The sequence below is a fragment of the Humulus lupulus genome, chromosome 2, assembly GCF_963169125.1.
Source record: "Humulus lupulus chromosome 2, drHumLupu1.1, whole genome shotgun sequence".
NCBI lineage: Eukaryota > Viridiplantae > Streptophyta > Magnoliopsida > Rosales > Cannabaceae > Humulus > Humulus lupulus.
In genome coordinates this window covers 92,723,168-92,750,341 of record NC_084794.1, presented here as the reverse complement: position 1 = coordinate 92,750,341, position 27,174 = coordinate 92,723,168, and the positions used below count along the sequence as shown (strand labels likewise).

General features: G+C 44.3%; 1 protein-coding gene across 4 annotated transcripts; it reads right to left on the bottom strand.

Annotated features, from left to right (window-relative positions):
* Window positions 1-244: 244 nt before the first annotated feature.
* LOC133818226 (uncharacterized) lies at window positions 245-26,836 on the bottom strand. 4 transcript variants are annotated; one of them, XM_062250976.1, is made up of 9 exons: window positions 26,700-26,827; window positions 18,991-19,070; window positions 6,879-7,021; window positions 6,405-6,735; window positions 2,305-3,201; window positions 1,682-2,210; window positions 1,372-1,616; window positions 786-1,291; window positions 245-704 (listed from the first exon to the last, which is right to left on the bottom strand). In XM_062250976.1, exons 5-8 carry the CDS (start codon window positions 3,199-3,201, stop codon window positions 929-931), a joined length of 2,034 nt encoding a protein of 677 aa, XP_062106960.1. In that variant the 5' UTR covers window positions 6,405-6,735; window positions 6,879-7,021; window positions 18,991-19,070; window positions 26,700-26,827; the 3' UTR covers window positions 245-704; window positions 786-928. The 4 variants fall into 4 exon arrangements, with proteins under 4 accessions (XP_062106960.1, XP_062106961.1, XP_062106959.1 ...); XM_062250977.1 differs by having other exon boundaries at window positions 6,405-6,722; XM_062250975.1 differs by lacking the exons at window positions 6,405-6,735; window positions 6,879-7,021 and having other exon boundaries at window positions 26,700-26,836.
* Between the last annotated feature and the right edge of the window lie 338 nt (window positions 26,837-27,174).

Here is a 27,174-nt window from a genome sequence, read left to right as displayed (position 1 = left end):
GAACTTTTATTTGCTGTGTTCAGATTACTATAAAATTGAGACATGGAGGTCCTCTTACACATAATCTATATATCCTACTGGTAACGAGGAAGAGTGGATTGTTCCACATGACATTATGACAATAACAGTGAGAACACCTGCGTAGAAAAACCCGGTTGGTCGTCCAAAGAAGAAACAAGGTAGGCCTAAGACGAAACGCCATCCTTCCAATGGAGATAAATTGGTTGTTCCACGCAAATGCAGCACTTGTGGAGGTCTAGGCCATAATAGGGCAACTTGTAAAGTTCGTGTTTGAAATTTATGGCATCAATGTTAAACTTTTTATTTGGGTACTAATGGTCTTTGTTACTCTTTTTATTTGTGTATTGATGGACTTTGTTACTCTTTTTATTTGTGTATTGATGGACTTTGTTACTATTTTTATTTGTGTATTAATGGACTTTGTTACTCTTTATATTTGTGTATTAATGGACTTTGTTAATCGAAACGACATTTTTTATATACAATACTAAGGAGAAATATACTATTGTGTGTCATCGAAATCAAAATAAATGTTCTAACATCATGGGTACACATTTTCATAAAAAATATCGATGCATAATTTATCCCTGAAGTACTGAATGTTGTCCTCAATGGCATATGATAAGGGAATGTCTCCAAGAATGAACTCCAAGTGTTTGATGGCGAATACGCCGCAATCTCCGCTGAAACCAAGAAATCTTTATTGTGAGTGTATTGAAAATTAAAGGAGAACAGTATTAAAAATCTGAATTTAGTATGTCTACCTGGTTCTAGACTGTGGGACAATATCAGTGGACATGCGCCGCCAATCAAAGTTTGGAACGGTGATCTTCGGTCTAGCTATTTTCAACTTGGGGTGTCCTTTAAACATACCAGAAGCGTTGAGTAAAGATGGAAGCATCCTAGTCTAAGGCTCGATCAACTCAGAAAACTTATTATGGCTAAAGTTAGAATGATCTGAGTCAAATACAGTGATCATCCAATCAGCAAAATTTATTTCGCAAAGGACCCAGTGCCGATTTTCCATGCACCAGTGGAAGTAGACCTCGTTGCAATCACCCCAAGGCTTCTTGTACTTTTTGGCATCTCCTTTCAGGAAATCAAGAATGTCCGAGTCCCATTGGTAAGTCCTGCCATTTTTCTTGAATTCCTCGTATCTGGCAGGAATATATTGTGCAAATGATGAATCAAGTACGGTGGCTTTCACGGGGTACGTCTTCGGAAACTCAAAAAGACGTCTTCGTATAAGATAATTCGCAGCGTCGGGATGCTGCAAATAAATAGAGTAACATTAAGGAAGAGTGGATTGTTAAAATGAGATAAATGTTCTAACAAACATAAGAGACTTACATTTTTTTCCAACCATTCTTTTGCCACCTTTAACTTCAAGAACAAAACAGGGGTCCCATCACAACATTCCAACTTCCTCGGTCTGCTGTTGTCAATCTCACCGAGTACCCATCGGTTAAAAGTTGTCAACATATCTTGATCCAACACCTTTAAAGGAAGGATCGTAACTGGGTCCTTGAACTTTGGTTTCTTGGCTGCTGGAGTATAGTCCTCGTACCTCACTGGTCTCTGTCTAGTGCGCTTACCTGTAAAGGAGCAATTAGTATCTAATCTCTTTAAAACAAAAAAAAAACTCATGGATTAGTCGTACCTAAGACCGTTTGCACTGGCTGAGAAGGTGTGGCTTCTCCAACAGAAGGCTCGTAACATGAGGGGAGAATGTCGTACTCTACATCATCTGTTGGAGTGGGTGCATGAGTATGTGCAGGAGTAGGTATACCACCTAGTGTTGCCAGCTTCTCTAATATGACTTCTTGATTTTTAAGGACGATACCTAGAGTGGCCTTAACATCGTCCACTGCACCTGATAGTCTGGCTATCTCACCCAACACCTCCTCATAAGCCCCAGGAGCAGGAGCAAGAGCAGAAGTAGGTTCTGTACTAGTATCTGGAGCAGACTCTGTCGGGGCATCCTCCACAAATATGCCAGCCTCAACGGCTATCTCAGCCACCGCAGCAGCCTCTGCCTCAGGATCGTAAGGTTTTCCATCCTCTGGTGCAGGTTGGATCATATTCTGCAGCATCGCATACCTAGGAGCATCCCCCCCTGTCCTCTGATATATGACATCAAAGAAGTCTCGCTCATTTGGTCGAGGCCTTAGGATAGAAATGCATGACAACTGTAATGGAAACAAAATAATCAAATTAGAAACGACATAAGTTGATTAGTATAATTCAAAATTTCTTGAATTATTTAAATGTATTATAACTTACATGTCTCCTCGCAAGTACATCCTTCAAATGCAAATGCTTCGGCTGGCCTATGCTCTCCCACTGTAGCATCCTAGGGAACTTGAATCCACAGGGCTTGGCGTGTTCCTTCTGTAAATCAAGAATCGTCTCGTATGCCCAATATTGCAAGGCTGGTGGATACCCCTTGCAAGTGTACTTTTCCTCCACCTTAAAACCCTTAAAAGACTCCACCTCAGTGATCTTCTTCGCCTTCTTACCTGGTATTGTACCACCAATCGCTTTCATATCTCTATTGAATTGTTTCACAGTTGTATCGAATGAAAGGGATCCCCATGGATACTTCTCAAAATAATCTAAATCCTCGACCATCGACAATGAATCTCGCCAAATAGCATTGTCGTTCTCAGCGCCCAATAGTATCCCCTCCACAAAGTAAACCAAACCGAGCTTGTACAAATCATCAGGTACATCGCACATACTAAAAGCTCGTTCCAACATACTCAACCGAATGTTTTTCTCGGGTTCCACACTGAAATATGTATCAACTAGGCGGGAGGAAGTAATGTGAGGTTCAATGTCAACGGCAAGTGGTGGACAGGAGCAGCTCATGCCGGTGATAATGGAAAAATCGTGCACCCCAAACTTACATAAGTTTGGGCCCATCAAGAAGTGCACCTCATCGCCACGCAGAGACTTGACCTTCCGCAAAAGCAGTGTGTGCACCAATGCCCCAGAGAACGAAAAGGGAGGGGCTATGAAGAATGGTCCAAAAATAGACTCATTCACCCTCCCCAACAATCCATGCTCCTCAAATCTTTTCTTCAATTTTGTTAACCTCCCGGAACCCTTATAGGTCATACGACCGACATAATGATCCTCCATAGGGATCTCAAGCGGTGGGATACGTTTGGGTGGCATCTGCAAAATATCCAAAAAAAAAAAAAAGAATTAGTTGAATTTATAAAAAATACTCAATCTGTTGTTGTCATCGAAATGGAATCGATGTACCATCGAAATAGCATCGATGGAGCATGGAATCGATACCATATATGTTCAGCATCGATATGGCGTCAATGTGGCATCGATAGACCATCCTTTGCCATCGATTATGCATCAGCATCGATAAACCATCGATATACCATCGATGGCCTTTCGATGGTATATCGATGCAGCATGTCGATGATACATTGATGCCATTTTGATGGCACATCGATGCCATGTCGATGCTAAGGCGAACATCTAATTTAGATGTTATTTTCGATGTGATATCGATGGTGTATCGATGTCGAATCGATGCTATATATGTTCAGCATCGATATGGCATCGATGTGGCATCGATATACCATCGATTGCGCATCGATTATACTTCAGCATCGATTATGCATCGATATGGTATCGATAAACCATCGATTATGAAAGAATCGACATGGCATCGATATACCATCGATGGAGAATCGATGGAGCATCGATTGCTCACTGTATGTCATCGATGGAGCATCGATGGAGCATCGATGTGGAATCGAAAGAACATCGACCCACAAATTTTTTGCAGAATTTGCAGAATGCACATAGAATCAAACCCATTTTAAGCTACATTTTTTGCAAAATAAAGATTAACAATCAAACCCATTTCATCGATGTATACATTACGATTCAAAAAAATTTTTAAAAAAAACCACATGACAAACCGAATGTCTTACCTTACTGTGGCCGACAATGGAGAAGACGGTGGCGACGATGGCTGTGAGGAGAGAGAGAGCTTCGCCTAAGAGAGATGGTGAGAATGTGAACCGAGAGAAAATAATGAGAAAGAAATGAGAGAGTTTGGCTGGGAAGAGGGAAGAGTTTGGTTTGGCTGGGAAGAGAGAAGGTGAGGGGTCTCGGTTAGTGATAGGGGTATTTTTGTCCAAAATTTTAAAATGGCATATATATGGGAGAGTATTTTATGTTGGCATTTAAAAAAAAATTAAGTATGTTATTGAACATACTGTCTAAAATTTCCCTTACATATTCAAATTTAATTATTTAATTACATATAATTTATGACAGTTATGTCATATTGATAAAATTTTATATATCAAATTTGAAAATAATGTACCAAATATGTAAGATTTTAATATACATAGTACCATATGAGCATTATTGAAGAAAAAAAAGTATCAGAAGATACTTTGCAAAATTACAGGGTACCAAATAAGTAAATTCCCTTAATTATAATTAATATTTTAAAGGAATTATCACTCATATTTTGGTAGGAGGACATCATAGAAAGAAATATGGAAAATTGAGATCGAGATTTCTATTCCTACAATTCAAAAGTGTTTTTAGGGATGACAATATAACCCATGGTTCGGCTACCCATGGTTATTCGATCCAAATGGGGCGGAGAAAAACTATTCAAGTGGGAAAAATGATCTGGGTGGGGAATACCCACCTCGCATATATACGGGCATGGTGCGGATACAGTATTAGCATAATTCGTCTAATTCCCAGCCCTATATATATAATAATTTATTTATGTATGTAGTTTTATATTTTATAAATATATAATTTTATTTTACTTATATATTATTAAATATATATGGTCCGTTTGGTAAAATTTTTGTTTTTGAATTTTTTAAACACAAAAATAGAAATATTAATTTATTTTGTTTCTTTATTTTTAAAAAATAAAAATATGTTTGGTAACTATTTTTGTTTTTTGTTTTTAAAAACAAAAAATAATAAACGTGTTTGATAACTTTTATTTTTATTTTTTGTTTAACAATATGAGGTGTTGATTTGAAGAAGAGAAGAAAAAAAAAATTGAAAACTGTTTTAAAAAAAAATTAAATTGAAAAAATTCTATTTTCAAAATTTAATAAAATTTAAAAAAATAATAAATAAAAATAGAGTTACCAAACATATTTTATATTTAATTGTCAAATTTTTAATTAATTAAATAAAAAATTATTTTTTTTCAGTGTTACCAAACAAAACCATAATATACTTATAAAATATTAATAAAAGCTAAAATACTTTTTCTATGTCTTACTCTATTTTTCTATGGCCTTAATCACTTGCAACGCTATTTGATCTTTGATCTATCTACTTGAAACAAGTACCCACCACACATTGAGTCATCAAAAAGGACAAATGCAAAAGCCGTTAATTTTACCATTTTTGGGTCTGCCAAGTGACATTTAAAGCTTCACCAAGTGTAACAAACCCATCCCAAAAGAGCCTTTACCAACATTTTCCATAACCGCTAAGGAGGATTGATCACACTAGTTAACCCTCCCTGAGTCCATTCCATCTGGACATATCCCACATCGAACACCTATAAATATACCCCATCACAACCTCAAACCATCACCACCACAACAAAACCAAAACAAAGCTCAAAATCTAATAAACTAGAGCCAAACCAGTATCAACTCAAACGACAAGCATAAAATGGCGAAGAAGAGTATCGGTACCACTTCAATTGCAGCACTATTGGTTGTAGTAGCCATGATAGTGTCATTCATGGCCAAGCAAGGGCAGGCCATAACATGCGGATAGGCTGACCTAGCACTGGCTTCCTGTGTGTCCTATCTGATGGGTGATTCCAAGGAGCCATTGCTGGCTTGCTGCGGCGGCGTGTCGAGCATAAAGGAGAGCACTCATACTAAGGTAGACCGCCAAACGGCTTGCCAATGCGTGAAGGAAGCCGCTTCTAAAATCTCCCGCTTGAGTGACGACACAGCCTAGCAGCTCTCTTCTAAATGTAAGGTCCAAAATGAACATTCCCATTTCCAAAACCGTTGACTGCACCCAGTAAGTTGTTCTTAACTAATAGCTACCTATAGTCTTTTTTTTTTTTTTTTGAAGTGAGCCATGCTTAAAGCAAGGCAACACATAATTTACTTGAACTACAAAACATAATACAACAAGGGTACTTCCATACAAGTAACCTCGACCAAGGATACAAGAAGCCACATAAACAACAAACAACTCAAGCTATGGAAAGTGCTTGAGAGCCGAAGGTCAACTAACCCACTAGCCAGAAATTAACGACAACACACAGAACAACATAATTATAATAACAAACAACAGAAAACTAATAATGTCAACGATCAACAGAAAGGTGGTCCACTTACGGTGGGTTTCAAGCTTTGTAATTGTTGATGGTAGCATGACTATAATGATCACTGTTGAGCGCACCTTCTAGTCCAAAAAAAGAGTGCATATCTAGCAAAGTTGTGAGCCACAAAATTCACTTATCTACTGATCTTTACAATCTCCCAATGCTCCAGCAAGCTATAGGTATGGACAAAATGGCTTCTAATTCCCTCCAGGATAGCCACATCCTGGAAACTTGTTTTGGAGAGGGCTTTGACTGCTAGCAAGCAATCACTTTGGAACACAACTGCTTTATGTAACTAGGAGCAGAGCATAGCCTTTCACCAAGGTGGGGTCTGTATGAGGGATCTTTATCATATTGACACAAATGATAGTGTTGGAAAACTTATACAGGATCTTTATTTATTTCATGTAGATCTAATATTAAACAAATTAATATGAGATAACCTAGAATATATTTCTAAAATTGAATTCAAAGAGAAACAACTTACAGTATACGCAGCGGAATATCAATGAGTCATTCCTTCAGTTTCTCTAACCCTTGTATCTTTTCTGTCGCAGAGTATTATCAGGAAACTGAACCGATCTTCTATTTTCTTCACAGTCTTCCAAAGTATCGTTAGAATCACCTAGACTAGAGTGGACAATTCTCAACACATGAGATAGATACAGAGAGAAGAAGAGAAAATAATAAAGAGGCTTAGAAAATTATTTGTGTTTAGAGAGAATCTAAAACCTATGAGAAAATCTGACTTGTAACTTGTCAAACTTGTCAGAACTTATCTTTTGACTTCTCTCTAAGCACTCATTTTATAGACTCAATTATATCATTTAATTTAATTAAAAAATCAATAAAATAATAGTCGATTTGAAGCCCTAGGTCGAAATTATCATGGGCTTTAGGCCCGTGAAATTTCTCAATTGATTATAAGCTCATTGAACTTAGAATCAAGGCCTGTATTATTTTCTATTGATTTAATTAATTAGATAATTATTTAAATCATTTATCAAATTAATTATTTATAATTTGAACCTTGATTTAAACTTATTTATTAATTTAGATACTAATTTATCTTAATTAATAAATCTGCCATAATTTATCTTTTCTTTTCAAAATTATATAACTCTGTGAAACTATCCAAAATTGACCTGGTCAACTTTGATAATTCTAATTGATAATTCAATCAATTAATTGAGACTATCTAGATGATTTTATCCAAGGTACAATGGGGACCATGAGCCTATGAAATCAAGCTTCAATAAGTTATCATAAATCTAACAAATAAATTTACTAACTTATTAATTCCTCGTGACTCCACTAAAGATTTGGAATTGCACTCTTGAATTCATAGAACACTCTATAACAAATATAGATACGCTATTAATTATCCATTGTTACAACCATAATTGTCACTCAATCCTCTATAGACGGTCTACAATGAGATAGGACTAAAATACAATTTTACCTCTCATTGTATTTTATCATTAGAACACTTAGTTTCTTGTAAATGATATTTCAGTAAACTAATTTAATTACTGAAATGAGATCTCTATCATTTAACACCTTGAACCAAACTAAAAGGAAACCGTCGTTTCAATTCTTCATCAGAAGTTATAGATGTTCATAACTATGATTAACACTCTCACTCAATTATACTACCGAGTTCCCAAGATGTAAGTATGGGCTAGTCCGCAGGGTAAGCTGGTAACGATCAAGTCAAAGAACTCAAATAATACAATAAGTTAGAATGATAACCACCCAGAATTGAGATTGAATTGACATTTGGTCAACTATATGATATGACTAGAATAGATAATAATGGTATTGTTGATGCCCAAAATCCCATGCTTGTAAAAGACCCAAAGAACGTACTTAGGCCCCCATACGCCTACACTTTCGTTAGATCCTCGGGTCGTCACCCTCTCGCGAGGCCACCATGCGTGCCCAAGGGGAGCGCCACGCGAGGCCGCCATGCGTGCCCTTGCGTGAGGCGCCTACTTTAGATGCGAGACGAAGGCTGGTGGCACGAGGCGCTTACACGAGGCCATGCCTTGCGAGGCGATGGCACAAGACGCCTGCATGTGGCACGAGACGGAAGTTGATGGCGCGAGGGTGTGCCTCGTGAGGCGCTGGCACGAGACGCATGCATGTGGCGCAAGACGGAAGTTGATGGCGCGAGGGTGTGCCTCGCGAGGCGCTGGCATGAGACGCCTACTTGTGCCTCATGAGGCCTCGGTGCGAAGTGGGCCATAGTCACCGAACGGAGCATCTCCTAGCCTCGAGGGGAGGCCTTGCGTGGGGGCATCCCATAGCCTCGTGGCCTCGCGTGGGAGCACCTCATGACATCTCCACGAGGGGCGGCCTCGTATAGCCCCGCCATGGTTAAGCCGCGAGGGCCTCGCGTGATAACATCTCGCGCCCTTCATCTCGAGATGGCATCTCCCATGGAGACCTATGTAAACCCCACCGTCTAGAAGTGAAAGCCCAAGTATGATTCCGAAGGGTCATGATGGTACAATCTCGTACGGGGTACGGCTTGTAAGGCCCCGTACGTCTGACTGTGGCACTCATGCTAATCAGGTAGTGGGAGCACTAGGAGAAAGGACATGGCCTGCATACTCCTCTAACATTGGTACGGACAAGTAGTGGAGACATCCTCCTGGCACCTGTCCCTGTACTGGTTGCAAGACCACAACCTCTGAAACCACTCTCCAGACAGTGTACCTATGTACCGCCTGGTCCCCTGGACCACAGTGTACCTAGAGCCATTAGAGCCCACTATATAATAAATCCCAATTCCACATGGAAGGGGGTTGGAAAATTTACTGTAGCAAGTGTATCCCAGTGAATGAAAATTGATTTCACCATTGTTCTGTTGCAATTGTTCTTAGAGTTGATACTTAAATTTCCAAGGCTATTCTATTGATAATCTTTACTTTGCAATTTTTTCCAACTTAACTTAGTTGACGAGTTCTCACCGTCAACAGTTTGGTGTTGTCTGTGGGAAGCTAAGTACCAAGCTACTGTTGTACCATTACTTCCGGCAAGAAGAAATGCCGAGACGTTCAAAGCGACTCAGGGAGCCACGAGAGGTGGAGGTCCACCTTAACGGAGTCCAGCTGAAGGCCTCCATGAAGGATCCTCCTCCACCCAGAGATGTGGAGCTCCCAAGGGACCTTGAGGTTCACGAGGGTGATAGAGAGGCCTCGTCACCGGCCGTTCCGCCTGGAGGGAGTCCTCCAAGGGCACCATCGGGGAATGCCAATGAATTCCCGCTCCCTAAATCGCCACAAGTACCGAACTCTGGCTGGCAGGACCCGAGCCCCTCGACGCATAGACATGATAAGCATCCCCGGGTCCATTTCGTGAGCTCGAGTTCGAAATCTCGACTCTATGAAGAAGAAATACGTGAGCTCCACCGTAAGAACCAAAGGTTGGAGACCACCCTGGAGAACATGCAAGAGGTGCTAAATGGACTATTGTAGGGTAAGTCGAGCGTGACTTTGCCCAAGAGAAAAGAGAAAGATCGGGAGGGGGTGAAGACCACCGTACCGGTAGATGATGGGAGGACTCGACTCTCTACCAGTAACACCCCCCGAGCGAAGCAACGCGAACATCCTGAACCACCGAAGCAGGCCCAGAAACCAGAGCCAAGGACCAACGCTGCCCCTTGCAACGAGGACGATGTCACCTCTAAAAGAGCACCCTCAGATTTACGGGAGGAGCTCAACAAAAAGAGGGCGGGTAAAGGGACCACGCCCCCTATGGCGCATCGAGAGGGCAAAGGAAAGGAGGATCTTAACCCGTCCGCTTTAAGGGACTCCCTAAGCAAAAGGAGGTAGGACCTGGACACGGAAATGAGGAGGCTGCGAAGCAAGATCATCACCGCCTCCGGCGGTCAGGCTTTTAAGGAAGAGTTTGACCATGAGTCACCCTTTGTGAGGGAGATCCAGGCTATCCGGCTCCCTGCCAACTTTAAGGAACCCAATATGACCCCCTACGAAGGAAGCACAGATCCAAAGTACCATCTGGACGCATTTAACGACCTGATGAAACTGAGGGGAATTGGTAGTGGAGCCAGATTCCACTGCTTCGCCGTCACATTGAAAGGACCCGCATACAAATGGTTCAAAAGATTAAGGCCGGGGTCCATCAGGTCCTGGCAGCAATTTTCTGATGAATTCCTCCAACAGCACCACGCAGTGCGGGACTACATGATGCCAGGCACCAGCCTGGCCAAAGTGAAGCAGGGAGAAAGGAGAGCCTGAAGAGCTACATTCACAGGTTCAACATGGAGGCCGCAAAAGTGAGGAGCCTGACCCGTCGAGAGTTAAAAATGGCCATTACAGCCGGAGTGCGCCCAGGAAGCAAATTGTGGGACAACATGCTGAAGAGGGAAGTCACCGACTTAGATGACTTCTACGAGAGGGCGCAGAAGTACATTCATGTGGAGGATGGCCACGCAAACCTAAAGGCAGGAAAGGAGGAGTCCAACGTAAAGCCCCCACCTAATGACAGATCGAATGTAGCAAAGAAGAAAAGGGCGTATGATGGGTCGAGGGATGATCAACAGAAAAAGACCAAACGGGGGAGTGATCATAGGCAAGCGGCTTACACTTACTATACGAACCTTACAAATACCAGGGAGCATATTTACCTCACCAATGAAGACCGAGTTCCCTTCAAGAAGCCCCCACCAATGAGAAAGGACCGGTCCAAAAGGGATCCCAGTAGATACTGCTAGTACCATAAGGATATCGGGCACAACACGGCGGAGTGTATCCATTTGAAGGAAGAAATTGAGGAGCTCATCCGCAGGGGGCATCTAGGCCGTTATGTCAGGAGAGAAAGGCCAAAGCCAGAGGACGAGCCTGCGATACCCCAGACGCAAGGGCGAGCCCCAGAAATACAGGGAGAAGTCCGAACCATTTTCAGAGGACCAGGGTTTGGGGGAGATTCTCGGAAGGGACGAGATAGGTACGCAAGAGAAGCTAGGCGAAGTCCGCCATCCTATGTCATGAGTTTGGAACAGCGACCCCCGAAAAGCTTCAAGGGGGAAAACGACTCGATCACATTCACTGAGGAGGATGCACGGGGGGTACATTTTCCCCATAACGACCCACTGGTGTTGACAGTTCAGTTGGCAAATATGCGTGTGCACCGGGTCCTAGTGGATAATGGGAGCTCGGTGGACATCCTGTATTGCCCTGCCTTGGAAAAGATGGGACTGGGCACTCGTCACCTAAAACCCTGCCAATCTTCCCTGTATGGATTCACGGGGGACTCAGTGCAACCCCTAGGGATGATCGAATTGGCACTCACCATGGGGGAGCAACCCCGGCAGACTACAGTCATGGCTAACTTTGTCGTAGTAGATTGTGCGTCAACTTTCAATGCGGTATTGGGGAGACCATCCCTAAGAGAATTGAAAGCCATAACTTCTATATATCACCTGGTTGTCAAGTTCCCAACTCTAGGAGGGGTCGCTAGTATGAAGGGAGAACAGAAAGAAGCAAGGGAGTGCTACAACACCTCACTCCGTGCGCCTGTGAAACCGCGGGAACCAATGGCCATGGTGATACATGAGGCGCTACGTGTGCCCGCGGGGAGTCCGTAGGAGCTAGACCCTCGAGTCGTGGAGGAGTCAAGAGCAGAACCAGTGGAGGAAGTAGAGGAGGTTATAGTAGTGGAAGAACCGTTGAGAAAACTGAAGGTAGGAAGAAGCCTGCAGAGTGACGTGAAGAAGGAGTTGATAAGGTTTTTGAAGGATAATCTGGATGTATTCGCATGGATTCACGAAGATATGGTGGGTATAGATCCCAGTGTTATGTGCCACCATTTGAATATCTCCCCTAAAGCGAGGCCCGTTAGGCAGAAGAGGCGGGCGCTAGACCCAGAAAGGTACGCAGCCTTAAAGGAGGAGATCGACAAGTTGAAGACCAACGGGTTTATCCGTGAGTCATTTTACCCTGTATGGGTGTCGAATCCAGTACTAGTCCCAAAACCGAATGGGAAATGGAGGACCTGCGTCGACTTCTCAAACCTGAATAAAGCTTGTCCTAAGGACAGCTTCCCGCTCCCGAGGATAGATCAGTTAGTAGATGCGACAGCGGGGCATGAATTACTGAGCTTCATGGACGCCTACTCAGGGTACAACCAGATTCCAATGAACCCAGCGGATGAAGAGCATACGTCGTTCATAACGGATAAAGGACTCTACTGTTATAAGGTGATGCCCTTCGGGTTGAAGAACGCGGGTGCCACCTATCAAAGGTTGGTCAATAAGATGTTCGCCAACCAGATAGGGAGGAACATGGAGGTATATGTTGATGATATGTTAGTAAAAAATAAGACCGCTACAAAGCTCAACAAGGACCTTGGTGAGATGTTTGACACACTCAGGAAGTATCGAATGAAGTTGAATCCTGCCAAGTGCACCTTCGGTGTATCCTTAGGAAAATTCTTGGGTTTCATGGTCAACTCCAGAGGCATCGAGGCCAATCCTGATAAGATAAAGGCCCTGATAGAAATGAGCACGCCAAAGAGCAAGAAGGAAGTGCAATGTCTAACGGGAAGGGTGGCTGCCCTTAATAGATTCATTTCGAGGTCAACTGATAAGTGCCTCCCATTCTTTGACGTCCTAAAAGGGAGCAAAAGTTCGCTTGGGATGAGAAATGTGAAGAGGCATTTATTAAGTCGAAGGAGCACTTGGGGAAGCCACCCCTTTTGGCAAAACCTGAAAAAGGGGAAAAGCTATACTTATACTTGGCAGTGTCTGAGCATGCCATAAGCGCGGCCTTGGTTAGAGGGGAGAGGAAGGACCAACGACCCGTCTATTATATCAGTAAACGGTTGGTAGATGCGGAGAACCGGTACCCTGAAATTGAAAAGTTGGCATATGCATTAGTTGTGGCTTCGAGGAAGCTGAGACCCTACTTCCATGCTCATGCAATCGAAGTTCTCACCGATAACCCTTTGAGACAGGTCCTGCATAAACCTGAGACCTCAGGAAGGCTGATGAAGTGGTCGATCGAGTTGAGCCAATTCGATATTGTTTATACCCCGAGAGTTTCCATCAATGGGCAAGTGCTGGCACGAGTGAAGGAAGAAGTGAAGAAGGGGGGCGGACAGCCATGGAAAAGGAGCAAGGGGGTCTAGAGGAATGGAGTCTGCATGTGGACGGGGCGTCCAATGAAGGAGGATATGGAGCTGGTATCATGATGACGGGGCCTGAAGGACACAAGATGTATTGTGCGATCCGGTTTGGGTTTGAGGCTTCCAACAACGAGGCGGAGTACGAAGCACTCTTGGCAGGCTTGTGGTTAGCCCTGGAGCTGAAGGTGACACGCCTACGTATTTTTAGTGACTCACAGCTGGTGGTGTACCATTTGAAAGGTGAGTATCAGGCAAGAGGACCAAAGATGGCCGCGTACTTGGAGAGGGTGAAGGGCTATCTGGGACAATTGGCGGAATACAGCATAGAGCAAATCCCAAGAGAGAGGAGCACCCATGCCGATGCCCTCGCAAAGCTAGCTTCCACCAAGGATGGGGATATTCTGGAGTCGATACCTGTGGAATACTTACCTAGGCCCAGCATCATCAGCACGGACGTGCACATGGTCAGCGCCCCAAATGAGTCGTGGACTGAACCGATTAAGAGACACCTAGAGGAAGGAACCTTGCCCGCGGACAAAAAAGAGTCCCGGAGGTTGGTGTACAAGGCCACTAGGTACACCTTGGTAGAAGGGGTTCTATACAAGAGAGGGTTCTCGATGCCACTTCTGCGATGTGTGGAAGGGGAGGAGGCGTTGAAAGTATTGCATGAGATACATGAGGGTGAGTGTGGCAACCATGAGAGTGGACCCTCCACAGTTAGGAAGGCCATGAGACAAGGGTACTACTGGCCCTCCATGGAGAGAGACGCGCATGCTTTGCCAAGAAATGTGACAAATGCCAGAGGCACGCCAACTACCCTCGGAAGCCCCCAAATGAGCTAACTAGCATGACCAGCCCTTGGCCCTTCGCTATCTGGGGGATAGACTTGATCGGCGCTCTTCCCGCAGGCAGGGGTGGAGCGAAGTATGCGGTGGTAGTAGTGGACTGCTTCACTAAGTGGGTTGAAGCGGAACCTCTCGTGAAGATAATGGCCAAGCATATCACCTCTTTCGTCAACAAATTCATTGTCTGTAGATATGGAGTACCCTACAAAATTGTTTCTGACAACGGTACCCAGTTTGAGGGGGGAGCTTTCGAGGAATATTGTAGGGGAAGAGGGATAAGGAGAAGCTTCTCTGCAGTTGTACACCCACAGGCCAATGGACAGGTGGAGGCCATTAACAGGGTTCTTGAAAAGAACATGAAGGCAAAGCTAGAAAAGATGAAGGGAGCCTAGGTAGAGGAGCTACCAAATGTGCTATGGGCCTACAGAACCACCCCGCGCACGACCACTGGGGAGTCTCCATTCTCCTTGGCATACGGATGCGAGGCCGTACTCCCGGTTGAGATGCAGGTTAAGTCCCTTAGGATACAGACATATGGGGACGAGGCCAATCGCGTAGCTCTGGCGGAGAGCTTAGACCTGCTAGAAGAAAAAAGGGAGAAGGCACAAATGAGAATAGTAGTATACCAGCAGCGCGCAGCAAGGTACTACAACTCGAGGGTGCGAGAGAGGACTTTCAGAGTTGGTGACCTGGTGCTGAGGAAGGTCCTCCCCAACACGCGAGACCCAGGGGCGGGGGTGCTGGGGGCGAACTGGGATGGGCCCTACCAAGTCGCTCAGTGCATACCCCCAAACACTTATAAGCTGGCGTGAATGGACGACACTGTCATACCTCGAGCATAGAATGCAGAGCACCTTAGGAAATACTACCAGTGAGGCGCCCACACCCAGTGCTAGAAGGACAGGCTTTCAAATTGTTGCATCTTATCTTATTTCGGTAGGCAAAAATCAAAGAGGTTACTTAGATAACCTCCCAAGTAGGTGTAAGTTCTTATATGTATCGTTGTAACCTCAATTCTATGAATGAAACTGGTCACATTTTCGCACGATATTTTTTCTACTTTATGTGGGCATCAATCAAAGTGCCTGCCGAAGTAAACCTCACCAGACACTTGGGGGGCAGTAGTGGCCCGTGAAGATAAAGCATGCAACAAACAGGAGAATCCAAAGAAGGACCCCTTGCACCAGGATCCTAAAAAGGACCCTCTGCTAGGAGGATCCTAAAAAGGACCCTATGCACCAGGAGGATCCTAAAAAGGGCCCTCCATCAGGAGGACCCAAAAGGGACCATGACCCTAAAAAATACCCTTTAACGGGAGGTCCCAGAAGGACCCCTGATATCGGGGCCTTAGGCGAAGTCCTTATATATAGAAAACAGGGAGAGGACCTTGCAAGGCATCCCTTGGGTCCACAAGGATTAGCTACCCTTGTGAACATCAAGGAGGCCAAAGGGACTTACAAAAAAATATATATAGTAGCAACACTAATAAGTCTAGAGCGGCCACCAAGCCGTCTAGCCAAAAATGGTCCTAAAAGAGACCCTTGCAAAAATAGTACTATGAATAACGACGAGAAGGACGCTTCTCGCAAAAAATAATAAGCGCGCGCAAGAATATATAAAAGGATAGCTAGGACCCAAGGGGTCAAAATATCCTTATAAAAGCAATCAAGAGGCACCAAAAGAGGTCCCATTGAACCCTTTTACATGGGCTCTGAAGGACCTCCAGCCTGGTAAATAAAAGAGGGGAACCTGCCAAACCCCATCATACAGGCTCAAAAGGGAGTCTTGAGGACATGACAAGATTTACAAAAGAAAAACTGTAATGATAATGATATTACAAAGTCTCAAAAAAGAGCGTACACCCATGGCGGGCTAGCTGACAAAAGTTATGAAACAACAACTTCAGGGCCTCCTGCCGCGTGCTCACCGAAAGAAGAGAAATCAAAATTGGGATCCTGCCTCCACACGTTGTAAAGGGCGCGGTCTATGGACCTGTACTCAATGGCGGTCTTCTCCGCCTCCAAGGAAGCATTTCTCTCTTGCAATGTGGCGACATTGGCCCTAGCAGCCTGTAGTTCGGTCCTGGTAGCCTCGACTTCGGCCCTTGCAGTCTGGAGTTCGACCCCAATAGACTCAACTTCGGCCTCTAAATAAGTAACCCTCTCCTGTGACACTGCCGCGATAGCCTTGGTCACCTGGAGTTCGCTCTTTAGGCTGGTAACTTGGTCCTTCAGCTTCGAGGCCTTGGCAACCGCCTTCAGCTTCCTTCTCGATGAGGTGGAAAGTTTGGTCCGAACCTTCTTTAGCTCAGACTGGGCTTCCTCAAGCTCTTTCTCGAGCTCCTGGACCCGGGTCGTAAGGCAGTCCCTCTCAGTAGTAAATGCGGAGAGGTTGCTAGACGAGTCGGCAAACTGCAGAGCCACGGTATAGGCTTGCACAAGAGAGTTAACAACATCAACAATAAGTAACAAAACAAAAAATGCATGTACATCTATACATAGTAGGGCCGAATCGAGGTGCAAGAACTCACCCAAGCCATGGTGCGCCTTAGGGTTTCCCCAAGGTCCGACTGGGCAACGTTCCCAAGACCGTTCCAGTTAGATACGGGGAGGCCCGAGGCAAGTTGGATGTATCGCTGCCCGTAAGACGTCGCCATCCGAGTCACCCAGGGCTCCCCATCCGCACCAGGGGCACCTGGCTGGGTGAGGACGGACGACCCGCTCACTGAAACGGGAGGGGGCGCGGTGAAAGTGGAAAAGTGAGGCCCCGGTAGATCAAAGGGAGGCTCCGGAAGGTCGGCGAAATGAGTCCCCGTTGGTCCAGGGTCGAGAGGAGCCTGAGTGAAGGCGTCGTAGCCCTCAGGGTCAGGGCAATCAAAACACCCCAGAACGGCCTGCTGGTCTTGAAAATGAGGGGCTATGTCCGGATCATAAGAGGCACATGGAGGGCATCCCCCAGGAGGTGGAGGCAGCTGGTGAGGTCCCCCGCGGTCAAGGGGGGCTTCCTCCGGCTCTTCCTCAGCCTCATCGTCAGCTGGGCAAGGATCGACCAATACCCCCTTCATCTTCTTGGACCCGGAGATGGTCAACAACAACTTGGGGTCCGAGACAGGGGACAATTTATGGAAGTTCAGATTCTTCACGGTGAATAAGTACACCGCCTTTTTCATATCAGGGTCAGCGTAGAGGAACTTCCTCAGATCTCTCGCTTCCGACCCGACGGCTGTGGGTTCGGCAAATTACTCTGCATAATACACGCCATGGTCGATATGAACGTAAGTCATGAAACAATAAGTTGTAAAAGAGAGAAAGTGGTGCTTAGGGTACTTACTGGGAGTGGCCCGGAAGTCCTCGCCGATAGAGAGGGGGCCTTCCACGAAGAAAAATTCTTGCTTCCAGGACCCCGGGTTGGACACCGAGCCCTCTATCAAAGAGGCCTCGTTGTTGGCTTTTTGCAAATAGTAAAATCCCTTTGACTTGGGAGTAGGCATGAGGTTGTAGAGGAAATGCACCTCTGTCGCCGCAGGAGCGCGTTCAAACAGTTTCATAAACGCAACGAAAAGGCAGCTCAAAGTCAGCCAGCCATTGGGTGCCAGGTCGAAGTAGTTGAGGACCGCAACAAAGAACGGGTGTAGCGGGATGGTACCACCCGCTTTCAGGATGTGCTCGCTAAGGGCCACATAACCGGTCTTAGGGCAGTTGGCCTGACATGTCTCCAAAGGAGTGTATAGAGCGTACTCTGGAGGAACACGATATTGATGCACAATTTCCCTCAGTCTGTTCTCGGACACATGCGACACCAGTTCGGATGCCAGTAAAGGAACATCGTCTGGTTCATGGGAGGCTACCTGTCGTCGTGCCCTCGACATATGTGCAAAACCAAAAGAAAAAGGTAAGAAAGAGACAGAACACTTGACCCTCCATTTTTTCTTCCTAGCAAGAGTCTTCCATCGGGGGAGCGAATACGGAAGTGCTAGGCTAGGAAAAACCGAGACTAAGGGCTGAGGAGAAGCAGAAGCAGCCCCATGACAGTCATCAGGCGAGGATGGGCTGGAGGGCTCAGGCGGAAGGTGTCCTTCCATAAACTCCAACTCCCTCTACAACTCTAAAAGGGTCACCCTAAGGCTCGCTACATGGTCACTAAGGTCTGGGGGGAAAGGTGCTCCGTCTCCTCTCAACACCGAGTCAATTTCGCTCTCCACCACCCAGATTTTACGCCTAAGTTCAGCCAGGTTCTCAAGATGACGAATACGGGCCTGCCTTAAGGAGTCATAGTCTTGGTAAGGATCTTCCTCATGGGACTCTGAGTCTGAGGATAGGTCAACAAACTCAATACCCGGAGGTATGTCGAACGGACCGTCACTGGCCATGAGACCTCATCCCGAAAGCAAAAAGGGGTTCACGTATAAATGAGGGGATGGCTACAAAACACAAAGGAATGAGCTTAAAACCTCTAGATGCATGCACCCTAAATGATTCACTACAGAGTATAAAAAAGAGGGGCGTGCAAATGGTCAAACTCACTGCAAGCTCAGGCCAAGGTACCCCATCCCGAGTAATGCTAATTTGGACCCAATGAATGTGAGGGAAAAAGAAAATATACCTCAAGCAGATAAGATGGAGCGTTGTCGAGGTCAAAAGGAGGTCGAGGGCCAAAAGCACCAAATGGTCGAATATACGCGTCTGCAAAAATAGGCAAAAAGGATGTGTTAGCCTCCAAAATAGACATACCAAAAAATTAGCTCATATGTAAAAAAAAAAAAAGATGAAAAAATAAAATGAAGGAAACTATGGCAAAAATGTGGGAGTGGGGGATTGAACCCCTTACCTCTTGAAAGAAGAGGGATTCTCAAAACCACTAAGCTAATGAAGTAAGGTGTAAATAATAAGCCTTGCATGAAGGCATATTTATAAGAATTAAAAAGAAGAGTCTAGCAAAGCACCTAAAGGTCCTCTCCTAGACTGGGGGGCAAGTGTTGATGCTCAAAATCCCATGCTTGTAAAAGACCCAAAGAACGTACTTAGGCCCCCATATGCCTACACTTTCGTTAGATCCTCGGGTCGTCACCCTCTCTCGAGGCCACCATGCGTGCCCAAGGGGCGTGCCACGTGAGGCCACCATGCGTGCCCAAGGGGCGCGCCACGCGAGGCCGTCATGCGTGCCCTTGCGTGAGGCGCCTGCTTCATATGTGAGACGAAGGCTGGTGGCACGAGGCGCTGCCTCACAAGGCGCTTACACGAGGCCATGCCTCGCGAGGCGCTGGCACAAGACGCCTGCATGTGGCGCGAGATGGAAGTTGATGGCACGAGGTGCTGGCACAAGACGCCTGCATGTGGCGCGAGACGGAAGTTGATGGTGCGAGGGTGTGCCTCGCGAGGTGCTGGCATGAGATGCCTGCATGTGGCGCGAGGGTGTGCCTCGCGAGGCGCTGGCACAAGACGCCTACTTGTGCCTCGCGAGGCCTCGGTGCGAAGTGGGCCATAGTCACTGAACGGAGCATCTCCTAGCCTCGAAGGGCGGCCTCGCGTGGGGGCATCCCATAGCCTCGTGGCCTCGCGTGGGGGCCTCTCCTAGCCCCGACGGCCTCGCGTGGGAGCACCTCATGACATCTCCACGAGGGGCAGCCTCGTATAGCCCCGCCATGGTTAAGCCGCGAGGGCCTCGCGTGATAACATCTCGCGCCCTTCATCTCGAGATGGCATCTCCCATGGAGACCTATGTAAACCCCACCGTCTAGAAGTGAAAGCCCAAGTATGATTCCGAAGGGTCATGATGGTACAATCTCGTACGGGGTACGGCTTGTAAGGCCCTGTACGTCTGACCATGGCACTCATGCTAATCAGGTAGTGGGAGCACTAGGAGAAAGGACATGGCCTGCATACTCCTCTGACATTGGTACGGACAAGTAGTGGAGACATCCTCCTGGCACCTGTCCCTGTACTGGTTGCAAGACCACAACCTCTAAAACCACTCTCCAGACAGTGTACCTATGTACCGCCTGGTCCCCTGGACCACAGTGTACCTAGGGCCATTAGAGCCCACTATATAATAAATCCCAATTCCACATGGAAGGGGGTTGGTAAATTTACTGTAGCAAGTGTATCCCAGTGAATGAAAATTGATTTCACCATTGTTCTGTTGCAATTGTTCTTAGAGTTGATACTTAAATTTCCAAGGCTATTCTATTGATAATCTTTACTTTGCAATTTTTTCCTACTTAACTTAGTTGACGAGTTCTCACCGTCAACAGGTATGTTTAGTTATCTTATCCACTGTCAATATCGGTCCTGTCCGATTTAACAAATACATCCGATCTTATCTACTTTACTAATGTTCTGGAAATAACATAACACTGTAATGTGTAAGTAGATCATATCGTAGATTGGCAAGTCAGTGTAAATCATGTGCACTGACCAATCTTAGGACTAACTTATTTTGAACATATAATCATATTTATATTACACTGTGATCACGTCACTATAAATACGATCAGCTATATGCTCGGGATTTAATAGAAGTTTTATATTAAATAAATAATCATAAAAATAAAACATGTGAGCAAAGTGATTGACCAAGTCAAAAAATGATTTCTATAATTTTATTAATTACAACAACCTCACTATCCGCAATGGCCACATTTGTTGAAAAACATACCCATCCTGGTGGGGGCGACACCCAGGTATCTCTAATTGTTGCAGCTATACCGTCGACTCATTTCCAATCACTCAGCCTTGATGCATAAAAAGATCATAATAAATCAAAAGGTCTCGATTCTGCACCATGGATAAGTTGATTTCTCTCCCTCCATATAACTTCAATGAAAGTGGAGGCTTGGAGAAAAAACTCATCAAAAGACAACTGGATTGGACGACTACTATGTTCTTGGAAGAATTTGAACCATTCACTCCAATTATTAAAGCTAGTTAAGTCCACTCTTAATCCATGCAAATTAATAAACCATAATTTCGCAGTGTACTGACAATTCCAAAACAAGTGGATGGTGGATTCCTCATGTGATTCGCATAAACAACAATTTACATCTTCTAGTCCCATTACCATTCCCAATCTTGAATTTTTTAGGAGAGAATCTGAGAGAACCTTCCACCACAACATATTTAGTCTTATGTGGATTTTTCTTTTCCACAACCATTTCCAGGCACTCGGTTTGTCTTCATTTTGGAATGGTACAACAAGAGCTGACTGGATTGAGATAGATCTTGATGAGTCCGGATGCCACATCCAACTGTCCTGCTCTCCTCAACAGGAAATGGTATGTTTAAAATTCCATGTACATCTACATGTTCAAACCATTATTGCAATTTTGGAACATTCTAGTTTTTGTTTTCAATGAATTGGGATACCAAACTAATCCCTTGAGTAGCATCTAGTTTCGGGTTTGGCCTATGAGGACGGATCCAGTCATCAAACCAAATAGATGTAGCTCTCCCATCTCCAATTCTTCTACACAGACCCCTCTTAAGCCTTTCTATTGCTTTAACTATGAGTTTCCATACCAACGAGTAAGAGGATTTCATAGAATAATCAAGTATGTTTCCTTATTTCAAATACTTGGCTCGAACAATGTAATGCCATACACCCTCTTGTAACCTAAAAGCTCCCACACTCGCTTTTCCATGAAAGAATCATTGAGGAGTTTGGTGGACCTGAAACCAAGGCCCCTGACCAGTTTAGGTTTACATAACCTTTCCCAAGAACACGTGTGGACTGTTCTCCATAGTAGCTTTAGGGATGTGTCCAGAGGCAGCTACATATGAAACTATAGACAAACCCACCACTTGAACAACCATTGTCCTTCTTGCCTTTGATATCATCTTTGCTTTCCATCCTTGGATTCTGGTATTGACTTTATTCAAAATAAAAGCCATGTCTCTTGTTTTTTATTTCGATTTCAGAAAGGGAAGGCCAAGATGAGTAGTTTCCTGTCGCATCCTCGACATCTGGAGGAAATTAGCAAGTTCCAAATTTCTGGCGTGGGGAACTCCTCGTTAGAAGAAAATTGAAGATCTCAGAGTTTACTGATCTTTTGTCCAGACCAAAGACAACTTTTCCAAGCATTCCGAAATCATCGTTGATTCACTTAGAGTTGCCCTCCCTACTAATATAATATCATCTGCAAAGAAAAGGTGGCTAATGATGGGCGCATGTCGAGCCACACATATTCCTTTGATTATCTTCTGATATTCAGCTCTAATAAATAAGCGGGACAATAGATTAGTGGCTATAATGCAAAGGGTCAGGGATAATGGGTCGACTTGTTGCAACCCTCTTATTGGGAGAAAGGTCTCATAAGGGCTACCATTAAGAATTAACGAGAACGATGACGAAGTCACGCATTTCATTATACAACCAACAAAGGTCCTATGGAAACCCCATTTCCATAAAACTGTTTCCAAGTACTTCCAGTCCATTCGATCACAAGTCTTTTCCAAGTCAAACTTAATGAGTAAATGGCCATCTTTGGTTTTCTTTTTTTGCATGGAGTGGAGAATTTCCTGTAGAACCATCGAATTGTCCTGGATGACCTTCCTTTGACACAACCCGCTTGCAAAGGGGTTGTCATGTCCGCAAGGATGGGTCGGAGCCTGTTTGCTAGGAGCTTGGAAATGATTTTATAGGCTACATTACAAAGAGTAATCGCTCTGAAGTCATTGACGGAGCTCGGATGATCTTTCTTCGGGACAAGTACAATATTTTCTTTGTTCATACTCTTTAGAAGAGCAGTGTACATGAAGAAATGTTTTACCATACTCATCACATCGTCTCCTATAGTTTCCCAATGGTGTCTGAATAATGAACCTGGCATACCATCTGGACCTGGGGCCTAATCTGGGTCAATTGCTAGAAGGGCATCCATGATTTCTTAATCATTGGGGATTTCCATAAGTGTTGAATTGAGGTCCTCAAAGATACAATTAAGAATTAGATCTTCCAGCTTCGATGGAAATTGTGTATCTGGAGCGATGAACGTGCAACGACCCAAAATTGCTAATAAGACTTAGTGCCTTGATTAGCGTGCCGAGAGGGTATAATTGGATATATGTGTGTTTAATTAGTTAAACGCGTGACTATGTGGCATGCATGATTAATATGACTATTTGAGTATGTTATGTGCATGTTTATGAGTATTAAATATGCATGTGTGCCCTTTAGAGTTCATAGGGACATATTTCTATTTTTGGCCCATTAAGGGGCATAAATGTGATTTTATGTGATATATGGTTGAGACCATATTATTATGTGGATATATTTGCAGTATATGGCTTGAGACGTTCTTAGTGAGCGGATTAGCGAAATAGTCACCGCTAGGTTTAATACCCGACTCGGGGGAGTCTAGGGGTATTTTGGGAATTTAGAGAATACTTTGGGATTTATTGAGTAATGAATAAGTATTTAATAAATAATTGGACAGCGGGATTAATTGGTTAATAGTAGGAACACTTGAGGAATTAGCGGGAACTGGGGGAAAATGACTATTATACCCTTATGGGCAAGGAGGAGCTGAATTAGTCTAAGGGACAATTTGGTCTTTTTAGGTGTCAAAGGATATACTCTGTGGGGACTCTAGACTTAGCCAGAAACCACCCCAAGAGTTCTGAAAATTCAGCCTTCTCTCTCTCCCTCATACACGATTTTTCTACTTCTCTCTTCTCCTTGAAGAAGTTTTGAGGAACTAAAGCATTGAACCAGGGAATTCAGCTGGGAAACTTGGGAATTTAAGCTCAAGGATTGAAGGTTTGAAGCTGAGGGTTAAGCTAACATTGAGGTAAGACTTTTGTTTAGTTTCAGTTAGGAATTCAAGTCATATGATCAATTGGTCTAGGTTCTTGAGTAATAGTTAATTGATGATTTGAGATGGTAAATTCATAAGGATTTTTGGTGTTTTTATGCTTAGGGTGTGTGACTAAGAGTTCTAGACTTGTACCTGAACTTGGTTTTGGATAGAATACAAGTTAAGGTTGGATTTCTGGTTGGGAAGTTGGGGAAAACATCCTGGAAACCCAGGGATTTCTGGGTACGAGGGGGCACGCCACGACCTAGCTCATGGGCACCGCGGCCCATGTGCCCAGAAGGCCCTGGGAGGGCTTGCTGCCTGGAAGGTGCACTGCGGCCCACCTACCCCCAGAGGCATGTGGCCGCGCCTCTGATTTGAGGCGCGCTGCGACCCTTAGGGCCAAGTCGCGGCCCGCCTAGTGAACTTTGGCATATAATGGTTTTAGGGCTTGGTAAGGCTTGGGGGTTCGAACCTAGGTGCTCGAGACGAATTCTACTACCCGGTTTAGTAGAATTCGAGATCCCGGAGGCTATTATTTGTTCTCTAAGTATTTATTTGGATTAGAAATGATGGTTACCCATTGACACAGTGACTAGGTTTATCGCTAAGGCTTAGGACTGAGGATCGTGCTCAGAACCGTTCTTAATTCTCCGCTCGGGATTTGAGGTAAGAAAACTGCACCCATGTGGTTGTGTTTGAGATTAGGGTTCCCTGTATCTGTAATATGTGTTATGTAACAGTATTATTATTATGTGAAATGTGAAAGTACGACCTAAGGGAGTCAGGGATGACAAATAGCGCATTGGACGCGGCTCGACCACTATGAGCCGGGGTCATCTAAATAGACAATGGACTCGGCCTAAGCGAGCCGGGGGTCAACTTAGTAAACATAAGGCTCGACCTAAGAGTGCCGACCCTGAGCATTTGTATTACTAGTTAGAATATGTTCTTGAAAGTACATGTTTACTATTATTAGTTTGATGCTTAGAATCTGTTGAGTCTATGAATGACTGTTTTAAGGTTGATTGGATGCTACTAATGTTTATGTGTTTACTGTTTATGGTTTTCTTGTTGAACGTTGACTCACGGGTGCTACGTGGCGCAGGTAACGACAAAGGAAAGCTGGACCAACCATGAGTTGGAGAGCTCTGAGGGCGGTGTGTACATAGTCAGCTGCTCAACAGCCACGGCTGAGGGAAAAGTACAAGGACTAAGCCCTAAAATTTATATGTTGCCATTAGAGTGACTTTTGGTTGTATTAAACTTTTGAGAGTTGTAAATTATCACTTATACCCTGTTTTTGGGATCCCATGTACCAAACATATGTTTTAATGAAAATTAACTGTTTATAATCAAAATCTTTTAACCCTAACCTGATAATTGACTTTAGGTACACATTATTGTTCAAACGACTTGATTATAACTATCTTGATTATCCAAGGCGTTACAGAATGTCTCTTTAAAGTTTTCCATGAAGCACTTCCCAATGTTATTCTCGAGCATAGCCATTCACCTTGTACATTCTTTAGGGAGTGGATAAAGTTGCATCTTCTTTGGATAATTGTCGAAGCGTGGAAAAATTTAGTGCTTCTATCCCCATCTTTTAGCCATGAAATTCTGGATTTTTGCTTCCAGTGGATTTCCTCCCTCATACACTCACTGAGACATGCTCTAGCCTCATTTTTCTCTGTAGGATCTGCATTGTTAACTTCTTCGACCTTTTTTAGTCTAACTTTTGCTTCAAAAATCTGAGTTGCTACCTGTTTGAATTGTTGACGATTCCATTTTAGTAATTCTTTGGCAGTCGTTTGGATTTTTCAGATGTAGATTGCACATTGGGTTGGGTGACCCACTGAATTACATGCCTTACACACCACCCAAACGCATCTATGGTCTTTGAACCACATATTTTCATATGTAAACATCCTCCTTAGTTTATCTTTGTCGGCAAACAAGTCAAGAAGGATTGGGTTATGGTATGATGAAGTGGTAGGGATATTTGTTACCACGACTTTATGGAATTGCATACGCCAGTCAGTAGAGGCTACACACCGGTCTAGCCTTGCTCTTTTTAAAGCGCTCATCCTCCACCATTACTGGTCTTCCTCCTCCAAGTGAAAGGAGGACCCGAGGCCCCCAGATCTTTGAAACCATTCTTTGAAGGTCAAATGAGTAGTATGAGGTGTTACCCAACTTTGAATAGTTGATGCATTCACTATCTCTAAGAGTACCATTCAGGTCTCCCATGATCATAACATGACAGTTTGAGTTTTTCACTTCTTCTTCAATTAAGTTCCAGAACTCTTCTCTACCAGCGATAGTTGGAGGACCATATATTGCGAATAGATTCCAATGGAAATAAGTCGGATCTGATTTAATTACACCCCTTATAGAGTTCCTACTAAACCCTTCAAAAGCGACCCCATTTTTCCAACAAACTCTGAATCCACCTGACAATCCAACTAGTGGCACATAAACATATTCAAAGAGTTTAATCTTTTTAAGTGTAGAAACAAACCTGTCTTCATTGACTCGTGTTTTTGATCGAATAAGCAAGTCAGGGTAGACTAATTTGTTCAACTCCGCTAGCTCGGAATTGTCGGTACACGGTGAAGACCCGGCAGTTCCACGCAATAATCCTCATGAGGACTGTGGAGAAATTTTTGGGCCAGTCTCCGAAGCCCCTAAACGAAAACCTGCTCATGCTGAGTTGGAAGAGTAATTGTTGTCGAATCCACAGCGTTTCCATCAATTCCTACCTATGGGCTATTAGGAGTAGCAGCATCCTCTTCATTTGAATTTGTACCTCTTAATTCCGCTACAAAACATTGGAATTCCTTCTCCTTGAGGGAGTCCATAGTTTCAAGTGTAATCTGCAGGGGTTGGGTTTCATTATCTCGCCGTACCTTACGAGGATGACCTCTTGGTTTCCCACAAAAAATATGGTCAGTTGTTGAACCTTCTTTAGAGATTGTCACCTTTGATGGAGTGTG

Coding starts and splice junctions, on each gene's coding strand:
- LOC133818226 (XM_062250975.1), bottom strand. Junction 3,202..18,990: donor CTCCATCTTATCTGCTTGAG/GTATATTTTCTT, acceptor GATATTTTGCAG/ATGCCACCCAAACGTATCCC. Junction 2,211..2,304: donor ATGTACTTGCGAGGAGACAT/GTAAGTTATAAT, acceptor TTTCCATTACAG/TTGTCATGCATTTCTATCCT.